The following is a 21,792-nucleotide window of genomic DNA, read 5'->3' as shown; positions in this document are numbered from 1 at the left end:
GGAAGGGCCCTTCAGCGCATGGCGCGTGACGTCACACCCGGGGGCCGCCGCTCGGCGCCCAATGCGCGTGCGCGTTGCTGCGCGGTGCGCGCGAGCCGGGCCGGGCTGGGAGCGGCGCCGCCATGAGCTCCATCGGCACCGGGGTGAGTGCGCCGGGATCGCGCCGGGAGCGCGGGATCGCCGGGATAGCGCGGCTGCACTGCCCGCCGGGACCGGCCCCCACCGCTCCCGGGGCCGCCCTGCGCCGGGGTGAGGGCGAGGGGGGCGGCCGCGGGGCGCTGCGGGAGGGCTGAGTCACTGCGGCCCGTGAGGCCCCGGGAACCGGCGGCGGGGGCGGGGCGGGGATAAAACACTTATTATACTTCTGTGCATAATATGCGTTTGTGCACTTCAAATGTGTTCCTGCTGTCAGGAATTGTAAAATAGACGGGGGCCCGCGGGGAGGCCGGAGAGGGGCTCTTGGTCGGGAGTTGTAGTGAGAGCACAAGGAGTGATGGGTGGAAAGTGGAAGAGGTTGGGTATTGGAAATTGAATTTAGGCTGGATATTGGGAAGAAATTCTTCCCTGTGAGGGTGGTAAGGCCCTGGCACAGGTTTGCCCAGAGAAACTGCGGCTTCCCCATCCCTGGAAGTATCCAAGGCCAGGCTGGACAGAGCTTGGAGCAACCTGGGGTAGTAGAAGGTGTCCCTGCCCATGGCAGAGGTGGAATGAGGTGGGCTTTAAGGTGTCTTCCAACCCAAGCCAGTCTGGGATTCTATGAAATGTGAAGGCGGACAGAAAGTTCCCATAAGTCTGATAGATTGTGTAATGCACAGTGATTTCAGACCCGTTCAGCATCTGGATTGATGGGATTTGCAGTTTCACCCAGCACTGATGAAATGGCCTCTCCTGGCTTTTAGGCTCTGTTTTCTCCTGTTTCTGTATGTCCCACCCTGCTCCTGGGAGTGCACAGGCTGTCAGTGACAGCCCTGCATTTTTAAATAAGGAGACTCGATCTTTAAACACTGGGGTATGATGTGTTTGGTTTTTTTCCCTGAGCATTGTGTTTTCTCCTCCAGTACGACCTGTCAGCTTCCACATTTTCTCCAGATGGCAGAGTGTTTCAGGTGGAATATGCTATGAAAGCAGTGGAGAACAGCAGGTAAGATACAAATATCTGCACCTCTCTCTGTTTGCTGGCCTCTTTTAAAGCAGTGTCGTTGGACTACAGAAACATAATGGTGTTGCAGGTAGAATTATGATGTTAAAATTAGTTCTGATCTAAAAGCCCATTTTCCGGATGTGAATTGAGGCACTGAAACATGCTCAGGTCCTCCATGTGTAATAACTTCCTAGGGATTCCTCAAGAAATGGAGGACATCCAAGTTCTGCTGAAGCTACATCAGCTCCTCTGGGAATATCTGTCTTCCCTGGAGTTTGTGCAGAGGAATGCTGTGAAGGGAAAATCCCAGTGAGATGAGTGATTGGCAAGGCACAGCTGGATCACCCCGGTGTCTGCTCGTAGCCACAGGCTCCAGATAAGGATAAATCACAGAATAGTTTGGCTTGGAAGGGACCTTAAAGATCATCTCATTCCAACCCTCTGCCATGGGCAGGGACACCTTCCACTGTCCCAGGTTGCTCCAAGCCCTGGCCAACCCGGCCTTGAACACTTCCAAGGATGGGGCAGCCACAGCTTCCCTGGGCAACGTGTTCCGATCAACCTGTTCCTTGGTTAGCCAGGTGTTTTGTGGTTGCCATGGTTGGTAGTTTATGCCTGATGAGGCACTTTTTGAGGGTTAGAGAAAGAGTTGTCCCATCTCCTAGATCAACAGGGAATTTGCCAAAAGGAGAGGGTGAACAGTCCATGAATTTCACTCCAGTGTCACTCAGCAGAGTGTGGCAGTGGCTTGACTGTTGCTCCAAACAATTCCCCCACTCTATCCAAAAATGTTGGGTTGGGAATTTTTGGCAGCTCCCTCCTTTGTTTGAGAAAATAAAGGTTTGGTGAGTGTTGGCTTCTTCCCCCCCCTTGTTGTCTTCACTTCTAAAGTGGAGTTGTAACAACTTTACTTCTGTGGAAATCATGCGATTGTTTGTGGTGTCTTGTTAATTCTCTGTTATTTATTTTCCACTGCGGTTCTCTGTGAGGAACTGACATTTATCTTGTCTTCCAGTACAGCAATTGGGATAAGATGCAAAGATGGTGTTGTCTTTGGAGTAGAAAAACTAGTTCTGTCCAAGCTTTATGAGGAGGGTTCCAATAAACGTCTCTTCAATGTCGACCGACACGTTGGGATGGTAAGGGGCCATTTCATTTTGGGTTTCCATAAATTCCAAGGGACCCCCCCCTCAAAATGAGAAATCTATGAATCAGAGAATCAATAATAAGTAGATTAATAAAGTAATGATAATGTTTCTGTGTGCAAAAAATGCCAGTGGGTTTTTTACTGTTTTCTGTAATTTATTCTCGATTGCACACAAACATGCATAAATAAAAGCCAGATTTGTAACAGAGGATTGACATATTTTGAGGCTGTTTTAACTTTTTTTGAAATGCTTTTCAGCATTCCAGTTGAATGACAATATAAACACAAGTGTTAAAATGGTACTTTTCTACTCAGTTAACAAATAAGGTGTGTTAAGTGCTGCATACAGGATTCTCAAACATGTGGGAATTGCCTGAATTCTTTAAATACCAGTGTATGGATGGCTAATCCATAATAGTGATGACAGGATGATGTCAGGTAGTGGTTACTGTGTGACAGAAATGTGAAACATGTTGGATATACATGATATGAAGTATTGATTGGGTTAGTGTAGCCATGGCAAATCATGACACCACTTAACATGAAGATAACTTTGGCTATTGATTTTCCTAGAGAAAAAACTGTTCTGTGTTAATATATAACCACATTGACACGTTTTGAGCTTGATGGCAGATGAAGATGAATTTTGAATTCAGTGCTAGTAATTAATTCCAGTGGGAATTAAAGGTGTGTCAGGCCTGGCTGATGAATTCTCCTTGCAGGCAGTGGCAGGGCTGCTGGCAGACGCCCGCTCCTTGGCAGACATCGCCAGGGAAGAGGCTTCCAACTTTAGATCCAACTATGGCTATGATATTCCTCTGAAGGTAAGGAATTCTCAGGTTTTTTGGCTTTTAGTCTCGACACAGAGAATTCAGTGTTATTACTTGAGGTTTGATTCCTGTAAATCAGGGTTTCCAGTGTTTGTTTTCCCTTTTCCCACGCAGCACCTTGCGGACAGAGTGGCCATGTATGTGCACGCCTACACCCTGTACAGTGCTGTCAGACCCTTTGGCTGCAGGTGAGTCTGTCACACACACACTTTGGAACTGTCTTTTGGTTCACAATTGCTGGAATTGCCTAAGGTCTTTTTTTAAACTCGGAATTAGTAACCCATAATTCACCTCAGAAAGAGATTCTCCTCTCCGTTCTTGTCCTGTGTGTGTAAAACCTCAGGTGAAGAATTCAGATTCCTGTAGCAGATTGCCAGTTTGTTCCTGGGTTTTAAAGTTGAAGAGTTTGTGCTATTAAGTCTGTGACAGTGGCAAAAGCAGAACTTTCCTCTGCAATCATCCTGGTTTTGTCCTGATACCTAAAGAGCAGGTTACAATTACTATGTGGCTCTAGTACAAAGGGACTGATAAACAGAGGTCAAGTTACTGGTCAGTAAAATGTTTCTGACAACTCATTGTCATGAGAACACTCAACAGATGCTCAATGGAGCGTAGCAGGAGTTTTGCCCCAGGAGCAGTGTAGGAAACCCGAGCTGGTGTGGTCTCTGTAGTTCTGGGTGTGTTGGCAGAAGAAATATTTTTAATTTCTCTTTTCTCCTCCAGTTTCATGTTGGGCTCCTATGACAGTGATGATGGTGCACAACTGTACATGATTGATCCATCAGGAGTTTCATACGTGAGTGTGTCACAAATATTTCCATCTTGGCATAAATTCCCCTTTAAAAAATTCCTAATTAGGAAAATAGTAAGTGTTGGTCCAGAAGGGCTGTTGATTTTTTTCTCTTTTTGCCTGGGAAGATCACTGGTGAATCACTGCTTCAAATGACCAGAGCTGGGGTTTGCTCATTTGCATGTCCTTGTTAAACACACACTCTGTGTGCTTCTTAGAAGTACAATCTGAGAAACAAGTTTAAGACTTGTCTCTCAGAATTTTGAAGTTCGTTCCAGCTGGCTATATCCAGTGAAAACTCCCATGCACTGCCCCAGACAGGCAAGTATTGTAGTGATACCCCATTCCCTGAGTGCTCCAGGTAAGAGAGGGCTGTTCCTCTGGCCCTGGCTGCCAACAGCAAGTCAAATCAAAATAGAAATTGTTGTTAATTGTTGTTAGTGCTGCATTTTCAGCTGTGTGTCACACAGTGGAAGAGACACACTCATACTGTTTGATTTTTTAAAATTTTCTTAAAATATATCCATACCAGGGCTGTTGAAGGAAACAGAAGTGCTTAATTTTTATGTGCTTACACTTCAAATATGTTTTCACAGTAGGTTGGGTTCAGGTTGGGTTTTTTTTTGATCTGTAGTTCCTGTAGAACTTCTCTCTTCAAACTAATTCTAGCTGGTTCTTCTATTTACTGTAATAGCAATAAAAAATATCTGTTATAAAATTTTGAGCAGATAAGTTTCTGTCCAGGAACTACTGAGCACTTCTCTTTTCTATCAACAGAGGTAGCACTTGATTTAGAAATTGGGTTCTACTCAACAATTTGGGGATGTGCCCTGAGAGAACACCACCAGTACTGTGTATTGGCCTCTCACTATGTGAGCAGGGTGGGGTTGTCATATGCTAAGGGACAGTAAGAGCTGTAGAAAATTTAATATTTAATTAATTTGCACATTTTATTTTTTTTTCTTTTAGGGTTATTGGGGGTGTGCCATTGGTAAAGCCAGGCAGGCTGCAAAAACAGAGATAGAAAAACTTCAGGTATGGTGTTACAGTTTTGTTGTGCTTTTTCAAGACAAGTATTCCTAGTTTATGATGTTCTCTTTTTGGATGCCTAAAATGTATAAAATACAGGAGAAGCAGGTGGAATATTTTCTTCTACATTTGCCAGTGAGTAAAGTGAGTGAGTGAGTACAAAGGTGTAAATAAGCTTTACATTCTGATTGAAAACCATAGGGCAGCATTGTACAGGGTGCTGTACAAACTTTTTTCCCAAAAGTTTTAGATGATCCTTTTGTTTAACAAGTTCAAAAAAGTTGGTCTTGTTATGGACAAACTAGTCTGTGGAGAGCACACTACCAAAAGGTATTGAAGTGTGCCTTAAGCTGATTTTAATTATGTAAGAATCCTGAAGCATTTCCATCTTCCTCTTTTAATATCTGACACGCTTGGAGTTGGAGACAACATGGGAATCCATCTCCTGGTCTGTCTCCTGTACTTTTTCTGTGATACTTTGCTTGCATCCTACTTTGGTGTGCAGAGGGACATCCCAGCTGTTCATGGAAAAGTTCAGAGTGTATTTGATCATTATACTTTTAAGAATAGTCTGTTTATGGTGCTGTAGCATCACAATTGAAAAATTACAGGAAAATTAGAACATTCTTAGACTGAATTCAGTCAGTTTTGAATCTGGTCAGATGCTTGAATAGCAAATTAAAAGTAAGAAGGCTGCATGATCATCTGATTCTGATACTGAAATTGTGGCATCTGGGAAATCCTAATTTTAATTTCCATGTGTGCACACTGGCAGAAAGACAGTGATATGTTGGGTAACATACAATGTACTCCAAAAAAATTAATTTCTACCCAAGAAGTTCAGTTTTCTGTGCAGTGCTGAGATTTTTCAAAAACTTCTGCTTTATTGACTGACATAGTTAATAATGTGAATTGCTGGAACTCTAGACTGGGCAGGTTTCCAGGTCAGAGCTAATTTTGACAAGATGAATTTGGTAAAGCTAAGATGGGGAAAAGACAGAAGTACAAAAGCTTTTGTGGGGTGATCCAGCCTGGAGCAGCCTGTCAGCTCGGATTGGTCCCTGGGGAAGGGATGACTCCAGGTGGACAGAGGCAAGCAGGGAGTCAAAACTCTAAACCTGCCTTACAGGTACCAGAGAGCAGATCCTGTATCTGGGAGGGACACAGCATGTGAAACCCTCGTGTAGCTGAGGGTACAAGAAGAAAACCCTGCATTCATCACATCTCTTGCATTTTATGGGAATGTCTGTAATCTTCAGCTGTGGCAAAACTTGGGAGTTGTGTGAACACTGCTTGAATCTCTTGATCTCCTGCAGCTCTGATGCTACATACAGCTTTTTGATACATGGATCATCATTAACTTCCATGATAAAAGTGTTTACCTTTAGTGTCTGCAGTGGGATGGGAAAAGGATGATGAGAAAATTTAAATTCAGTTTTCTCTCTTGTAAATACACATGACAGTGGCAGACCTTTGGGGTTTCCTATTTGATTGGTACCTTTATATGCATCAATACACCCAGTAATGTAAATGTTTGTGTGACACAAGTGACATCTCTGCACAGCAGCCAGTGCTGTGTTATGGATTGAGTGTCACAAATGCCACTGAGTGTCACAAATTCAAAGCCTGGGGCAAAGGGTCTCTGTCTGTTAGGGAAGTTCTCCAGCTGGGACTGTGAGGGCACATCTGTCTAACGAGGCACAGGCACTTCTTCTCTGGCTTCTGAGGGTGTGAGCTTGACTCCAGAAAGGGCTGTGACAACTCAGCATGAACCAAGGGCTGTTGTAATCTTAATTCCTTCACCAGTGTCTCGAAACTGGCTTCCCTACTACAGGTTTGAAAACATTTTGGGAATCCTAAGAGATGGTAAACTGCACTAATGAAATACAGTAGAATATATTACTGCTTCATAGTCCAGAAGAGTTGACTGGCAAGAGATTTGACCTACAAAACATAAGTTTATTATGCCATGGAAATTTGCACCAGACTTTATTTTAATTAACTGTGATATAACTGAGAAAATATAAAATGAGTTGCTGATACCTTGCTCAGGCAGGCAGTTGGTTGCTAAACAATATTATCCTCTTGGAGCATTAATTAAAAGTCAAAATTGCTTGCACAGAATGTTGGCAAGACCAAAAGTATTAAGTCTACTACCTAGAAGGAATATGAATATTACATGTGAAAATATGGTGCCTCCCCCATATTGTACATGTGGTGATTTTATATCAGTTGATCATAAAGCATCCAACCAGAAGTGAAGCTTTTAGGGTGCCAAGGTCACCTGTGTAGCTTCTAAGCTTCCAGCTAATGAATGCTTTAAAGTGGGGAAGTCTCCAAGTAATGTTTTTTTTTCAGATTCCTTCAGCTGTAGAATTTCTCACTGTGAGAATGACTTGCACAGACAGGCTGAAAGATCCACTGTAGGGAATAAATGTGGTCCTAGTCTTTACTTTCTGTTACTTTCTAATGAACACTAAGCTCATTAGACACATTCACAGCCACCATTCTGGCCTCGTGGAAGTGGAAAACATTATATTCTCTTATCCTGTGTGGGTTTTTTTGTCCACAGATGAAAGAAATGACCTGCCGTGATGTTGTTAAAGAGGTGGCAAAAATGTAAGTCTCCAACCTGACAAAAACCCATCCTGGTGAGCCTGCTGTGGTTTCAAACTGAAGCAAACTGTCACAAAAAACTGTCACAAATTTAATAATCTGCAGCTGCAAAACTGCAGTTTCCAGCATTTTCTGGCTCTTGCTTAGGTTATAAAGCAGTGACTACGCTTCTCTCATTGGTGTTGCAGCACGTGAGGTGATTTTGGAGTTTGTGTTTGAGGCTGTCACAGCAGCAGCTGGAGGAAGGAATTTGTGGGATCTCTCTTCTTACAACCTTGCCAGGACCTCAGAGCAGGTCTAGAATGGCACAAATTAGACATGGAATTTCAAATCATGGAAATACTTCTGTCCTTTAACTCTGCCTCAGCTCGGAACTCACTTTAGTCTTTATATTTGTTTCACAGTACTTTTATTAGACTTTAATTTGAAGTACTTAGTGTGGTGCTGCAGGTATCCTTCCTTCCTCCAGTATCTCCAAGGTTTTTGTGTTGGCTAGAAAGAACCTGGAGTAAGATTTACAGGGAAAGGCAGGACACTCCAGGCTGTGTTATAACTCATGTGGCAGAAGGCAGTGATGATGCAGCCTTGGTTCTGCAGTATTTAAATCTTAGTATTTGTTCCAGTTAGGGCAACTTGAACATCTCAACCTGCATCTTAGCTGTATTGATTTAAGGTATTGTTAAGACTGGCAGTTAAGCCTGGAAAATTAATTCTCTGTGTTTGGTGGGGAGAAAGCACAGGGGGGAACTTGTATTACTCATAAGAATACTTCAACAGAAGAAGTATCTTTGAGGATATAATAAAAGTATATTTAGCTTGTTGATCAGTCTGTTCTAACCTGTCCTTTGTCTGTTCCTTCCAGAATCTACATAGTTCATGATGAAGTAAAGGATAAAGCTTTTGAGCTGGAACTCAGCTGGGTTGGAGAAAGTAATGCATTTCTACTATTTCTAAACACTCTAGAAAATATATATCTTTCTATAACTCAAGTAAAACATTGCTTCTTAAATTTGCTCTTTATGTCAAGGTCATTGTGTGAATTGTACATAACATGCACTCTTTTTATTGGCAGTAACCAATGGAAAACATGAAATTGTTCCCAAAGACATCAGGGAAGAAGCAGAAAAATATGCCAAGGTAAGGTCTGACTTTGGTGTTGTCTCAGTGCTTCACTTGACAAGTTGTTGTGAGGACTGGAAAATGTATCATTCCAACACACATCAGTTCAGTGGGAGCTGGTGCTATTCAAAGGGACAGTACTGAAGGTTACAGTGTAATCCAGGGGGAGTTCTTGCTTTCAGAACCTACAGTTCAGAAGCTTGCACTGCTGGTGTCATTCTCCTTCAAAAGTAAATGTGTTGTTGGGAGCTGAACTGCTGAATACGAGACTTTGGACAGTGAGAGGGTGGTGAAGCTACAGCAAAACTCATTGTACTTATCATAGGCTGAATTATAAAATAACTGTTAAACTATGTTTTAATTACACTTTTTTTTTTGAAACAGGAATCTTTGAAAGAGGAAGATGAATCAGATGATGACAATATGTAACACATTGTTACTCCAAAATAAGTTCAACTTTTCTTATCTTAGACCATGTTTGTTTATGATGCATTAAGCATGGGATGATGGTATGTACTTGTTGGAAAAAACTGAGTGACCAACTTGCACTAATAAATTTTCCATTTTACTGTCTGTGAGCCTTTATTTCAAAAAAGTGTAGGCCAGAAACTGTACCTAAACAGACATTAGGAAGGAAAGACATTATCAGGCTGCTTGCTTCCTACAGCACTTTATTTGAGCCAGATATGCACAGAAGAACAACCTTACACATTAGACAGGTCTCTTGTTTATGCTGCATAGTTTAGTATTAAAAACTAGTACTTTTTTATTCCTTGCTTAACCAATACCACAATTTGCAATTCATTCATAGCCACAGTCTGTGATTGCTCTTGGCAGAAGACAGACCACCACAGCTCACTGCAAGCAGCAGGTTACAGGTTAAGGTGATGTGCACAGCTGACAATTCCAAACAGCTGCTATAACAAGCAGGAGCTCTAGAAAAGGAATTTTAATCTTAAGTACTAAGCCTAGGCTTATTGGAGGAATAGAAGAAATTAAAAACTAATTCAATTTAAAACAGTGCTTGTGGTAAGTTCTAAAGCTGTGAGGACCTATCAAGCAATGTAACTGGAATTAATGCTTGCAGAGCCAATCTATTTTTAAATAGCTTTATTCAGCTGTAATTTCTTAAACCACTTCTGAATTAGTTTCATAAATTGTTGACCTTTCCAGAAGTTGAAAGCAAGCCTTGGTGCTTTATTTCCCCACTTCCTAGGAAAAAAAGACTGCCTATTCTAGTCACTTCTAAGTCTTGAAATACCAGGCTAGATAGGGCTTGGAGCAACCTGCTCCAGTGGAAGGTGTCCCTGCCTATGGCAGGGGGCTTCACCTGGATGATCTTTAAGGTCCCTCCAACCCAAATCATTCTGTGATTTTAGAAGGTTAAAAACCTGTTCTGTTTATCACCTTAAAACTCAGTTAAAATGGAAGTCTGGTTTGTACATGCAGTTAAAATGCTTATTTGTGTAATGAATCAAACTCCTCAGCTTTAGTACCACACACTCACCATCACCAGGTCTTAAAACCAAAGCTTTCCCATAGAGGTTTATTTTTATACCTGGCCTTGTCCTTGTACTGGGATTGTCAGGTACAAGTTCTGCTTCCTTTTTGTGGCACGGGAAGGTCACTGGAGAGGGATGGGTCTGTCTCAGGCTCCAGCCTTAGGTGGAGCCAGTCAACCTGAGCTCCTGCCTGTCCAGCTGGGTGCAGCTTTCAGAGCCTGCTGAGAGCATCAGTCAGGCCTGCCAGACCAGGGTTAGTCATGGCCAGGCCAGGCAGCCTCCTTCAGTGGCTCCTCCTGAGGCAACAGCCCAGCTGCTCCACTGAGTCAGCCCCTAGTGCCCTGTTACACTGCTCCAAACTCAATTTACTACTGCAGTTTCCTGCTGCCTCAGCTGTTTGAGTCACGGGTGAGCACCAGGCAGGAAACTTCTCACCAGCACCCAAAATGCCACTCCTGTACACGGCAGCAGGGACCTGCCTGATTCTCCTCACTTTGTCTGGCTTCTGTACCTAAAATGTTGATGACAAACTGCTAAAGGGAAGATGAGAACCATCCTCGTGTGTGGTTACACACATCCATCCCTCCCTCCCTTTCAGTGACAGCCATTCAGAATTTGGGATAGGAACTCTTTACACAAGTCAAGTTTCAGGGGACAGTGAGAAGGGCAATAGTATCACCTGTGCATATTTATAAGATAAAACAGAAGGAAGATGTTCCACAGTATGTGAAGAGATAAAAGGTAGGAACAGAGCTACCTACTTGCTTATCCAAAATTTCCAATAGCAATCTAAAAGCTCCTTTGAGGAACTGTAATTATTTTCTTGCTTGTTGTGAGAACTTATAAAGTCAGATGAGAAGCAGCTCAAGAGGCTGTGGGTTGCAGGACATGCAAAGTGCTGCACAGCAGCCTTGCCTGTCCTGGCAAAATTTAGTTAAACAAGATGATCATTACCATCAGGTTCTTTTTACAAATTAAATCACAATTTATCAGAGTAGAGGCTCAGCCTATTTATGAGAACTGATTTTTATCCATAGTGAAGAAAAAAAACCTACCATGTCTATTGACTACAAGATGAGGAAAGAAGGAAAAAAAGTGAGCATTAGCAGGTGGAGAAAAATAGTTGCATTTCTCAGAAGGGGGTCAAGCAGAAAAAAAAAGCAGGAAAACACTGAACAAGTTATTTTAATATTGAATAGTCCCTTAACTTCAAAAACAGAAAGCTCGCAGGCTTCTATTTTATCTGAAGCTCAGCATTGCAACCTCTTATCAACAAGGCCCAGGGAAATTAGAATAGATTTCTAGCCCAGAAGGACTCATTTCAGCCAAAAAAACCTACTCCAGACCCCCCATCACAGCTACTTCTGTAGCCTTGCAGTTCCAACGGGGATAAGCAATGAGACAACCACACTGCCTTTAACGAGTCACTTGCTAATTGGATGCAAGTTACTTAAGAATGCTTAATTATACAGTCATGTGTTAGCCATGGTCATGTTACACCAATTTACTCTACACCTGATGGGCTGAGTAGAAGCTTCAGTGAGTTTTGCTACTGAGAAGCAGCATTTACTTGTTGCTGTGTCAAACCGAAGCTGAGCAGGGGAAGAATTTCAAAAAGAAGGCATTGGCTACTCATGGCAACACTGATCAAATAAAGAATTAAAATGGCAGTAGGACAGCACAGCATCATTAAACTTCTGTTAAATGTTGAAGACCACGTTGGGGGGTTTTTCTTATATACAGACTGAGGGAAATCCCTCGGTGAATGCTAAGCTCTAGAAAGGCTCAAGCTGGATCTAATATTATTAAGTGAGGACTAGATCTGTTCCAGAACAAGAGAAAGTAATATTAAATCACAAAACCCCAAAAAGCCTACTTTTAGCAGCTCTGTTTTAAGTACATGACTAGGGGGAAAAAAAGCTTGGCTGTACTGTAGAAATTCCCTTTACCCTCCAGGCTTAAACAATATCTAAGGACAAGAGTTTGGTTTAAGCCCAGAGAACAACTGATCAGGCAGCTAAAGGTTTGAAAGGCAGAGAGCTTTCCTACAGGAGTAGGGCTTGGATCTCCTTCCCTAAAATTAAAATTAGCTTTCATAAGTGGCTTGAAAATGGTCTATTAGAACTTCAGTGTAAAACAGAAATGTGAAAATGCATTGCAAGGCAAAAAAATGGGCAGGGTAAAAACTTCTGAATTGGAGATCTGAGCAAGAGGTGATTTAAGAATCTCATTTGGGTTATTTCTGCCCAAAGCACTGGGAAGTTTCAGTTCTAAAGATAGCAGGAAAGCTTCAGGCTCCACAACTAACCTACTTTGTCCAGACTGTGGCCATTTATGGGAACACATAACACAGCAGAACGTTAAATACCCACGTGGAATGCAGAACTCCAGTTCTTGCCATGCTGAAATGCTTTCAGCTCAGAGCTTTAATGGCATGTTCTGTTGCTTAAGACCCAAAACACAGGGCTTAGCCAGAACACCAGGAAGTAGGAGTGTACAGACCAACTCATCTCTTGGCTTGAAGTCATCCCTCCACCGAGGAGTGATTTAGACAAACAGATCCAACAGTGACACAAGAGTGGGCTGTACAGAAAGATGCTTCCTCCTTAAGTCTCCTCCATCTACTGGCTGTTACTCAGCACTTGGATGAATCACTACTCTGATATTTATTGAGACTGGATACGTCACATTCCCTGCTACAATTATTTAGTCAGCAAGTCCACGCACAGGAGCTTTGTAAAGACAATTAAGAAGGGGACTGGGTGAACTGCAGGTGACAAACTAAAAACCAACAGGCTCTAGTATCTAGTTCATTTACACACACATCCATGATTGCACCAGGGCAGGTTTCAGAACATGGAAGTGCACTTACAGAATTTAAAATCAAGTTTAGGCTATTACATCAAGATTATTAATTTTATGCTCCCTTAATGTGGTCATTAAAGTTACTGGTTTGGATAATATCCTCTTTACAACTGCTAGTGCTGCTGCTGAAATGATGGCAGGGTTGTTAGAAGTAACCCATATGTGAAATTCCCTGTGTGGCAGATATCCATGAGAGTATCTCCAGAAGAAATACTACTCATCTGTAATTGGTGCTGACTCTCAGAAAGGAAACGTTCCAGGCAGAACGTGTCTCATGCAGATCTGCAGTATGCCAAGCATTGGGTCATCTGTAACTTCCTTCTCATCACCAAAAATAGCTCCGTGGCCTGAGGTTAAAAGCCCCACATGCTGAAAGCGTGACTGTCCCTGTGGATACAGCAGTGCCTGGGATGCTCTCTGCCTCTGGAGTCCCAGTCACCCTTAAGGAAGGGGATTTGGAATAACTCCACATGCTGTTTTGCAAGTCTCTTCGTGAAGATAAAACCACAGCCATAGAAGGGAACACAAAACGCTGAACGCAACTCCCCATCTTACGGATTTATCAGCTGGAGGAGAATCGTGACCTTACAATGAAGTAAAGCTTCATGATTATGAAGAGAAAAATAGTAAGAGTTGTCATGACAATTCTGACTCCGTAATAGCACCAAAAATACAGCACAGAGACTGTTCTCTCCCCCTCATTTTCTCCTTTCAGTTGCCTATGTCTGTGAGACAAGAACCAGCTCTTACCCCCACCCACCAGTTTTTCAAGTTATGTGCAGCAAGGAAGTCACTTTTACTTAAGAATTGAGAGCTATTTTGAGACACCAACTGCCTGTAACTTTCCATTATAGAAATTCTTGCTGCCTATTATGTCCAATTACACAGAGCTGCGGAAAACAAGTGGTAGAAGAGGTAAGAGCCTTACAGCAAATACATTCTAGTATTTGAGAACACAGGAGCTACAACCAGGCTCAAACCAAGTCTCCTATTTGCAGAGGGACTGAGCCACCCCCACGCAGAGCTTTTTCATCTTCAGTACGATGCTATTAAAGGACTCCCAAAGAGTTGTTTAAAAATGGTTCTTACAAGTTGCTGTGCCAACCAAAAATGGACAACCAGAAAAAAGCAGGCAGCAGCATCATATAGTTATAGTCCAAACACTGTGTATCATCAGATACAGGAAGAACTGAAATCCCCTGAACTCTTCCCCAAAAAACAGTGTAAGAACTGCCCACTGAAAATACCATTTTAGGCAATGTGATAAAACAAGGGTTTAGGAAGAACATGGGGTGTTTTATTGCTGCATAAAATTAGATATAACTTGGTATACATACTGTCTGCACATCCAAAATGCATTCCTTAGGATTCCAATTTCAGCAGGTTCAATTGTAGTAAATTCACCCAAAAGCTGATGCATTCCAAACCCACACACCCCTCCCAAACCCACCCAAGTGATGCCTAAGTTTTTGGAAGTTAAATTTATTTTCTTTGCTGGGCTTTTAGAAAGCAGGAAATCTGCTGATTTCGTTACTTCAGAAAGGACAAGGGACCTGTTACACCAGACTGCAGTAACAGGTTGGTAAGAGCAGCACAGGAAGCACCAGCTACTTTAGCAGAGATGCTTAAAGCTCAACTTCAGCCCTAATTCTAGGGGTTTCCAGTCTACAAAGGGTACTTTGAGAGCCTGTTTTTCCCAAACGCATCAGGAGTGGAAAAATCTGACGCACTGTTTGAGGCAGAATCAAAATGTAGCTTAATGTGTTCCCTGTCAGTCACTTTAACAAGCAGTGCCTCCCCAGCCAAATGCTCCTGTCTCCCCTCGTACCAGTTTGTCCCCCCTTGTGCTGCTTGCAAGGAGCAGACAGATCCCTCCCACAGTAATAAAAGACCTTTCACTGATCTAGAATAATCAAACTCTCCAAAAAGACATGTATTTTGCTGTGTCAGAGTTCTGGATGTCACACAACACGGCTCCTTTCAGGGGTTCTGTTTATAGCTGTAACTAATGAGGTGACAGGGTGCAGGGAGCACTGCAGGGGAAAGCACGTCCCTGAAGGTACAAACCTCCTGCAAACAGGACAGGCTGGCAATTAATCCACAGGTTAAAATGTTGACTGGTTAGCTAACTCCTTGGCAATTAGCTACCTGTAATAATATCCTCCAAACAACACACACAAATGAAAAGTATCTTTGGCAAAAGGTGGATAAGCAGGAAAAAAAAAAATCAGAATTTAATCACTGGCTGTACTGTAGATTCTCACCAAGAGCAGCTATTTATAGCTTAAAACTTTTAATTCAAAAGACTGAGGGCATTAATACTTTCAAATAAGAATCGATACTGACCAACTGCAGCCTCGCTGGCTGAGGCTGAAAAGTAAATTAACCCGAAGTGATGGAAGTAATTTGGACAAGCAAAAGCCCTGGAACCACATAACCACTGCCCTCACAAGCTTTCTTTTGCTGAGCAGCCACACTTTGCAGCAGTGCTGCTTCCCTCCCTGGGCCAGGCCCAGGCTGCTGGGGGGACACACATTGCTTCTGGAGAGTTACACGGAAGGACTGTGCATCTCTAGTCCTGATTCTGTTGGATCATGTTGCTCTACAATGTGCATCTGTAACAACAGATTATTTTAATCAACAGTTGATCAGTGTTGACAAGCTTGAGACACTCCTATGCTGGCAGGTGGATCACGTCCAAGGACTCATCATCAGTATTAGAATCCTATTCTGTATCTCTACAAGATATAAACTAGCAACAGGTTGCATAAATAAGGAAGATTCTTCAGGTTGACCATGACAGATCACTTTAACTACTGAAAACCAAGAAAACCCTGAATCTGCTCATACAGGTAGAGAAATTAATCCAACCAGAGTTGGTTTTCTTTACCAAAGTGAAACAACAAACCATTTCAGCTCTCCAAAGTCAGCAGCGAGTGACATCTGAGGTATGGACAGCATTAGACACCTCTTCAGTAAACATTTCCTCCCAGTCTGAGATCACAAAAGGCTGAAGAGGTGACCACACTGTTGCTACAAGGTAGGTCTAAGAAGGGAAATATTTAAGGAGGACTATCTTCTGTTTCAGAATCTTAACTTACTCAAAACAGGAAGATTCTAAAACTTTGAAGATTTTCTCCCGTTGGTTTTCATAGCAACAAAATAAGTAATTGCCACTCCCAAAACCACCTGGGTGTGTTTGATTTAGGTGGGAGTTACTAAAGCAGCAGTAATTATAAACTAGAGGTTTTACTTTGTTGGGAAGAATACAGACTATTTAGAGACTGAGGTGCAAGTTTAAGTGTTTTGCACTTCAGTTTATTTCTTGATCTGTACACTGGTGACTGACTGTATTTACCCACAAAACCACTCCCTTGATCCTGGAGAAAAACCATCTCTTCTCACCTTCAAAGCTCACAACTTCCACAGATAAACTACTTACATCAGTAATAAGGTCTACACTTCAGAATCCAGGAAAAAAGGCTGCATGCAGAAATAATCTGGAAGCCAGTTAAAAAGCATGAAGAGTTTAAAAAATTTAAGTTTACAACACTGGAATGGCTGCTGCACTGACAGCCTGGACATGCACAGGATACATTTCTGGTACTAACCAGTGTCTTGTGCCTGCCACAGAAAAACTTATTCCTAAATTCTCACTGGACTTCAAGCACCTACTTCCAAGTTTTGAAAGACAGACTGATGGCTTGATTGCAGGTGATGACAACCAGAGTCCTTTGCCACATCTAAAGTAAAGCTGCTGCACAAATCTTCTTTCACAACACTGCACGACTCCCCCAGTGCAGCTGTAACAGCATCACTATGGTCACCAATGTGAACCTGCAGTCCTGAGAAATAATACAAGAAATTAAGTGTATTTGTAATCAAATTCTGTACCTTGCATCCCTCTGCTAGGCAACAAGAGAAATTAAACATCTATATTCAGATAATTTAACAGCACGTGACAAAACATGCAAAAACTGGCTTTAAGTAAACCCTGGCAATGGGGATGTAGTTCCTAAATTGGCCAACATTAACATTTGATACAAATATGTCAGCTATCAGAAAATTCCAGGAAGAATAAAAATAGCCTCTTACAACACAGCTCTTGCTCTGTCCAAACACAGGATTACCAAATCAGTCTTAAAACAAGGCACATTTTAAGTCTGGAATTAAAGGATTGTGTGATTGATGCCAAACCCAGCTCACGGGCCAGGGGGAGCAGCAGCTCCATCAGCTGGGAACTAAAACTCTCCTTGTGCTGCTGGGCTGCCAAAAACACAATTAATTACTCAGTTAATGCATCACTGATTCCTGCACCCATCTGATAACACGTGGGATTGTAGCTGAGAGCTGCAGCCACAAAGCACAACAAAGTCTGGACATAGTTTATTCAGGAAAAACAGGAATGCTCCTCCCTGGAGATCACCAAGGCCACTGACAAGAGCTGCTCATTTTACTGGTGTTCCTACAAAGTGAGTATTGTTTGTTTTGCAGACTTGATAGGAAACCCAATTCTGAGATTTTTCTCATCCAAATATTTTCTCACAGAGTTCTCTACAGCATAAATATTTCCATGGTTACTCATATCCAGAAGATCCTGCACTGCTGCAAAACATACCCAGGCCAGATTCAAGAAATCCCCACTAAACTCCAGTGGATATAATGCACTAATTCAGGCTTCCTAAGGGCTGCTGAACTTCTCCAGTGGGAACTCTCACAGGGAAATGATTAAAATCAACATGAAGTTATGTCTGAATAACTAAATGTCCATTTTCTGAACAGGAGGACAGGAGTGTGCCAGAGCTGGGAAAACTATAAATTCAGTATTAACGGGTGCTTTTGGTTAGTTTTTTTCTCCATTTTCTGACACACAGTAATAAATATGAAGGAACTTATTGCTGATTGTCAACAGTGAAGCCCAATTTTCTTCATAACTAGCAAAGGTTTAAGCTTTCATTTTTATAATCCAGCTATTCCTGGCTGAACTTTACTGAATGTCAACTTCATATCCATTGGGATTTCCTCCCTTCCTACCTGCACATCAAGTACTTCAGAACTTCTTACCTCGCTCCTCTGAGCAGTTTGCAATCACTTAGATAATAAAACTTAGTGGGAAGCACACGACCTTCATTTGTATGGAAATACTGCAGTTCCACACAGAGGATCTGAACCACCACTGGACAAACGTTGCCTAATTAATTACAAAATAGGTACACCAAGAGGAAAGGCATTTCAAAAAAAAAAAAAAGGAACTAAATACTTGAGACAAAAATAAAAGAAGCTAGAAGTCCCCTGAACACCTGCAAAGTCTAACAGAGAAGGACAGTTATTTCATTATTTATAAAGCTCAGTGTTAGAATATTTTTAATATTTCTAGTATAATGTGGCTGTGACTGTACATGTATTCTGAGTTTAACTACACAAAAAGGAAGTATGTCAAGAGCAATAGGTGACTACTAAACAGAATAAAAACATCTTACTTATCCCAGAAATCTCTCTTCTTGTTACTTTGTCTCTGCTCTCAAGGAAGCCACGTGATACATTCAACAGTTACTTACACTGCTGTTCTTATAGAGGCCTGTAATATATATAGACATTCCTGTATTTGCCTTTTCCTACTGAGTGCCAAATGTATGGAAGACTTTAGGCAAAATTTCTCTATACTCTGCAACTGATACATCAAAGGCATCTTAAAATACATTTTTTTAAATCTACTTACAGCCATCACCTAAGCTCTAGGATTATATATGACCAGTGCCATGCTTAGAGTGCCTTAATGCTTTTGTTTTTAAATTAAGAAGCCTTTAATTTGCACAAATGCATGTCCCCAGGCAACTCTCCTGTGCTGCACCTACAGGAGCAGCTGCAAGACCTTTGGCATTAACAAAGCACAGATAAGACAAATACTGCAGCTTTCAACCTAAAAAAAAAAAAAATGAAATACTTCTACCTCACAGAATGTCTGCTTACAGAGAAATTAGATACTAAAATGACCATGATCTTATAAAGTGTTAACTTTGTACAGTTAGCAGAGCAGCCCATGATAAAATGGTTCACCACAGAGAAGTCCACTGCTCATTTCTTCCTCTCATTTCCACAGTTTCCCTATAAGGGATTGCACAGCGGGATGGGGACAGCTACAAAGATCCAGCACAGCCAAGCTGGCCTGAAGTCTCAGGGTTGGTTAACACCGACATTCAGGACGAAATATTTCAGTATCGTGGCATAACTCTGAGTCCTGAAGCTCATATTCCAATGAAAAAATATTTAAACCAAAATAAGACCTGTTTTCTGGCTTGCCAAAAGCACAGAGTTTTCATTCCATGACACCAAACATCATTTCTGAGCCACGTGAGAACATTTACACTGTGCTGAGCTGCCCACTGGGCATTCTTAGGTGCTTAAAATACCATAAAAGAACAAGTCACCCCTCCTGCTCACTGGCTATAGAGAAATAAAGTCCTTCTGCTCTCAACAGCTCCATGGGGAAGTGCCGTGAACCTCCTAAAGGTGCCAGCTGTAATGGATACCTCCAGGTGGGCAGGGTTTTTCTGCTAGAAATCAGAAACAAGACTGATTAGTTTTGTTACAAACTGTTATTTATTGAATGGCACTAGACTCGATACACAGATACAAACCCTGCCTCAGAAAAGCTCACAATCTAAGCCAGGATTTGGCAAACACATTCCCCAGGGAGATCTGAAGTTCACATTCAAAGTGAATTTTGCAAGTTCTGTTAAACGTTTGGGTTAGATTTAACAGCTTCTAAATCATAGTATCAATCACAGAATGGTTTGGGTTGGAAGTGACCTCAAAGACCATCCTGTTCCAACCCCTCTGCCATGGGCAGGGACACCTTCCACTAGCCCAGGTTGCTCCAAACCCCGGTCCAACCTGGCCTTGAACACTTACAGGGATGGGGAAGCCACAGCTTCTCTGGGCTACCTGTGCCAGGGCCTCCCTACCCTCCCAGCCAAGAATTTCTTCCCCATATCCCATCTAACCCTGCCCTCTGTCAGTCTGAATCCGTTCCCCCTTGTCCTGTCACTCCAAGCCCTTGTGAAGAGTGAAGAACTCTCCAGTTTACCCTCAGCATGAAGCAGAACTCCAGCACAGAGTCAAAGTTTCCTCAGCATTAAATGCCTCAAACTTTTATACATTTTTTATATGCCCTCAAGCACCTTTATATTTAGAACCCAGATCCCAACACCAGAACTCCAGAGCTTCCCCCCACAGTCAATTCTAAACACGCTTCATGTGCTTTAAGCCTTATTAAACCTTCAGAGCCTTACCTGTACCACACACCACCGCTCACTGCCCTCCCTGGAGAAGTCACCCTCTGCTTGCTGCATTCCAAAGCATCAGATTTCATTAAAAATAATAAAAAACAAAAAAGCCACCTTCAAAGCAGAAGGTTTCCACTCATATGGAAACCACAACAGAACTAACAAACTACTTCTGTCAGATCAGCACTGTTGCTTCAGGTAACCCTAAGGGGTTGTAGCTCAGAGCGAGCACCGTCAAACAGATGCCCATGATTCTGGAATAAAGATTATGGATCCGCTACTTCGGAGTAAAAATTATGGACTTATTAATTTAGAATAAAAATTATTGACCTGCATTACCAAGAGCCACAGAGTAAATTCTACATAATGAGACAAAACGTGAAACTAACGCTAAAAATATCATTTTATTATAGGCTTCAGTCAGGAATTCCTATTTATTCCGGTCAAAGCTGGTCACTTAAGACCAAACTCTCTCAGCGGACCCTGCGTGGTGCAGGGATCCTGCCCTGTCAGGCTACACTTCCAGAGCCTATCCTGGGCCACACAAGCTTACAGTCCCCATATACACCGCTCAGAGAAGCCCTCAGCCCGCTCCACACTGCTCATCCCTGTCCTCGCTGCGTCTTCCTGTGGCGGGAAAGGGGGAAACCCGCCGTGCGGCCGGAGCCGCTGGATCCCCTCCCCACTCACGTCACGGGAGGGTTTGAGCGGCGGTGGAGCTGCGCCCTCCCCCGCGGGCCGGCAGCCCCTACCTGCACCGCGGGCGTGTCCCCGCGGGGCGCTCGGGCGGCCCCGGCGGCCCCGCACCCTCACGGCGGGCGGTCCCGGCGCCTCCATGGCGGCCGCTTCACTTCCGCCTCCGGCCGGGCCCGCGCTGCGCCATCGCCGCCGCCGACAGCGGGACGGCCACCGCCGACACCAGCGGCCGGGAAGAGACGCGATACCGCCTCCGCAGAGCTCGATATGGGCGTCTCGGCAGACCCGAAGGATCCCGCGGGCAGTCCCGACGCACCGCTCCCGCTCCTCCCTCCCTTTCCCGCGGCCTAAAATGGGAAAGAGCCGCGCACAAAATGGCGCCGGGGCCACCGCCGCGCGTGCGCGCCGCGCGCGCCGGCCCCGCCCCCCGGCGCCCTCCTGCCTCCTGGTCTCCCCCCTCCCCCCGCCCTCCCGGTCGTCCCTCCCCGAGCCAATCGCGCCGCACCGTTGCCCTTCCGGTCCCCGCCGCCGGCCAATCGAGCGCGCCGGGGGCTGGCGGCGCTGCCCAATGGGGGCGCTGTCCGCGGCTGCCCAATGGCGAGCGCGGGGCCGCCGCTGGGGGGGAGGGGGAAGGGAGGCGGCGGCCAATGGGAGCGGCCGCGCGCCCGCCGCTTGTTTATTGGGGCTCGCGCTGCGGCGCGGGGCGTGTCCGCGCGCGCGGGGCTCGCGCGGGGGGGGGGAGGGCCGGCGGTGGGAGGGGGGGCCGTGAGG

At 43.7% G+C, this 21,792-nt stretch overlaps 1 protein-coding gene across 1 annotated transcript; it reads left to right on the top strand.

Annotated features, from left to right (window-relative positions):
- The first annotated feature begins 78 nt into the window (after nucleotides 1–78).
- Nucleotides 79–9,245, top strand: PSMA3 (proteasome 20S subunit alpha 3). Its single transcript, XM_027718189.2, has 11 exons — nucleotides 79–143; nucleotides 1,059–1,141; nucleotides 2,157–2,280; nucleotides 3,011–3,112; nucleotides 3,233–3,306; nucleotides 3,842–3,914; nucleotides 4,878–4,943; nucleotides 7,510–7,556; nucleotides 8,416–8,483; nucleotides 8,626–8,690; nucleotides 9,057–9,245. The coding sequence occupies exons 1-11, from the start codon at nucleotides 123–125 to the stop codon at nucleotides 9,099–9,101; spliced, it is 768 nt and encodes a 255-aa protein (XP_027573990.1). The 5' UTR covers nucleotides 79–122; the 3' UTR covers nucleotides 9,102–9,245.
- Nucleotides 9,246–21,792: the final 12,547 nt, after the last annotated feature.

The sequence above is a fragment of the Pipra filicauda genome, unplaced genomic scaffold, assembly GCF_003945595.2.
Source record: "Pipra filicauda isolate LSUMZ 115617 unplaced genomic scaffold, ASM394559v2 scaffold581_size553298_pilon, whole genome shotgun sequence".
Lineage (NCBI taxonomy): Eukaryota > Metazoa > Chordata > Aves > Passeriformes > Pipridae > Pipra > Pipra filicauda.
This window is presented reverse-complemented; position numbering and strand designations above follow the sequence as displayed.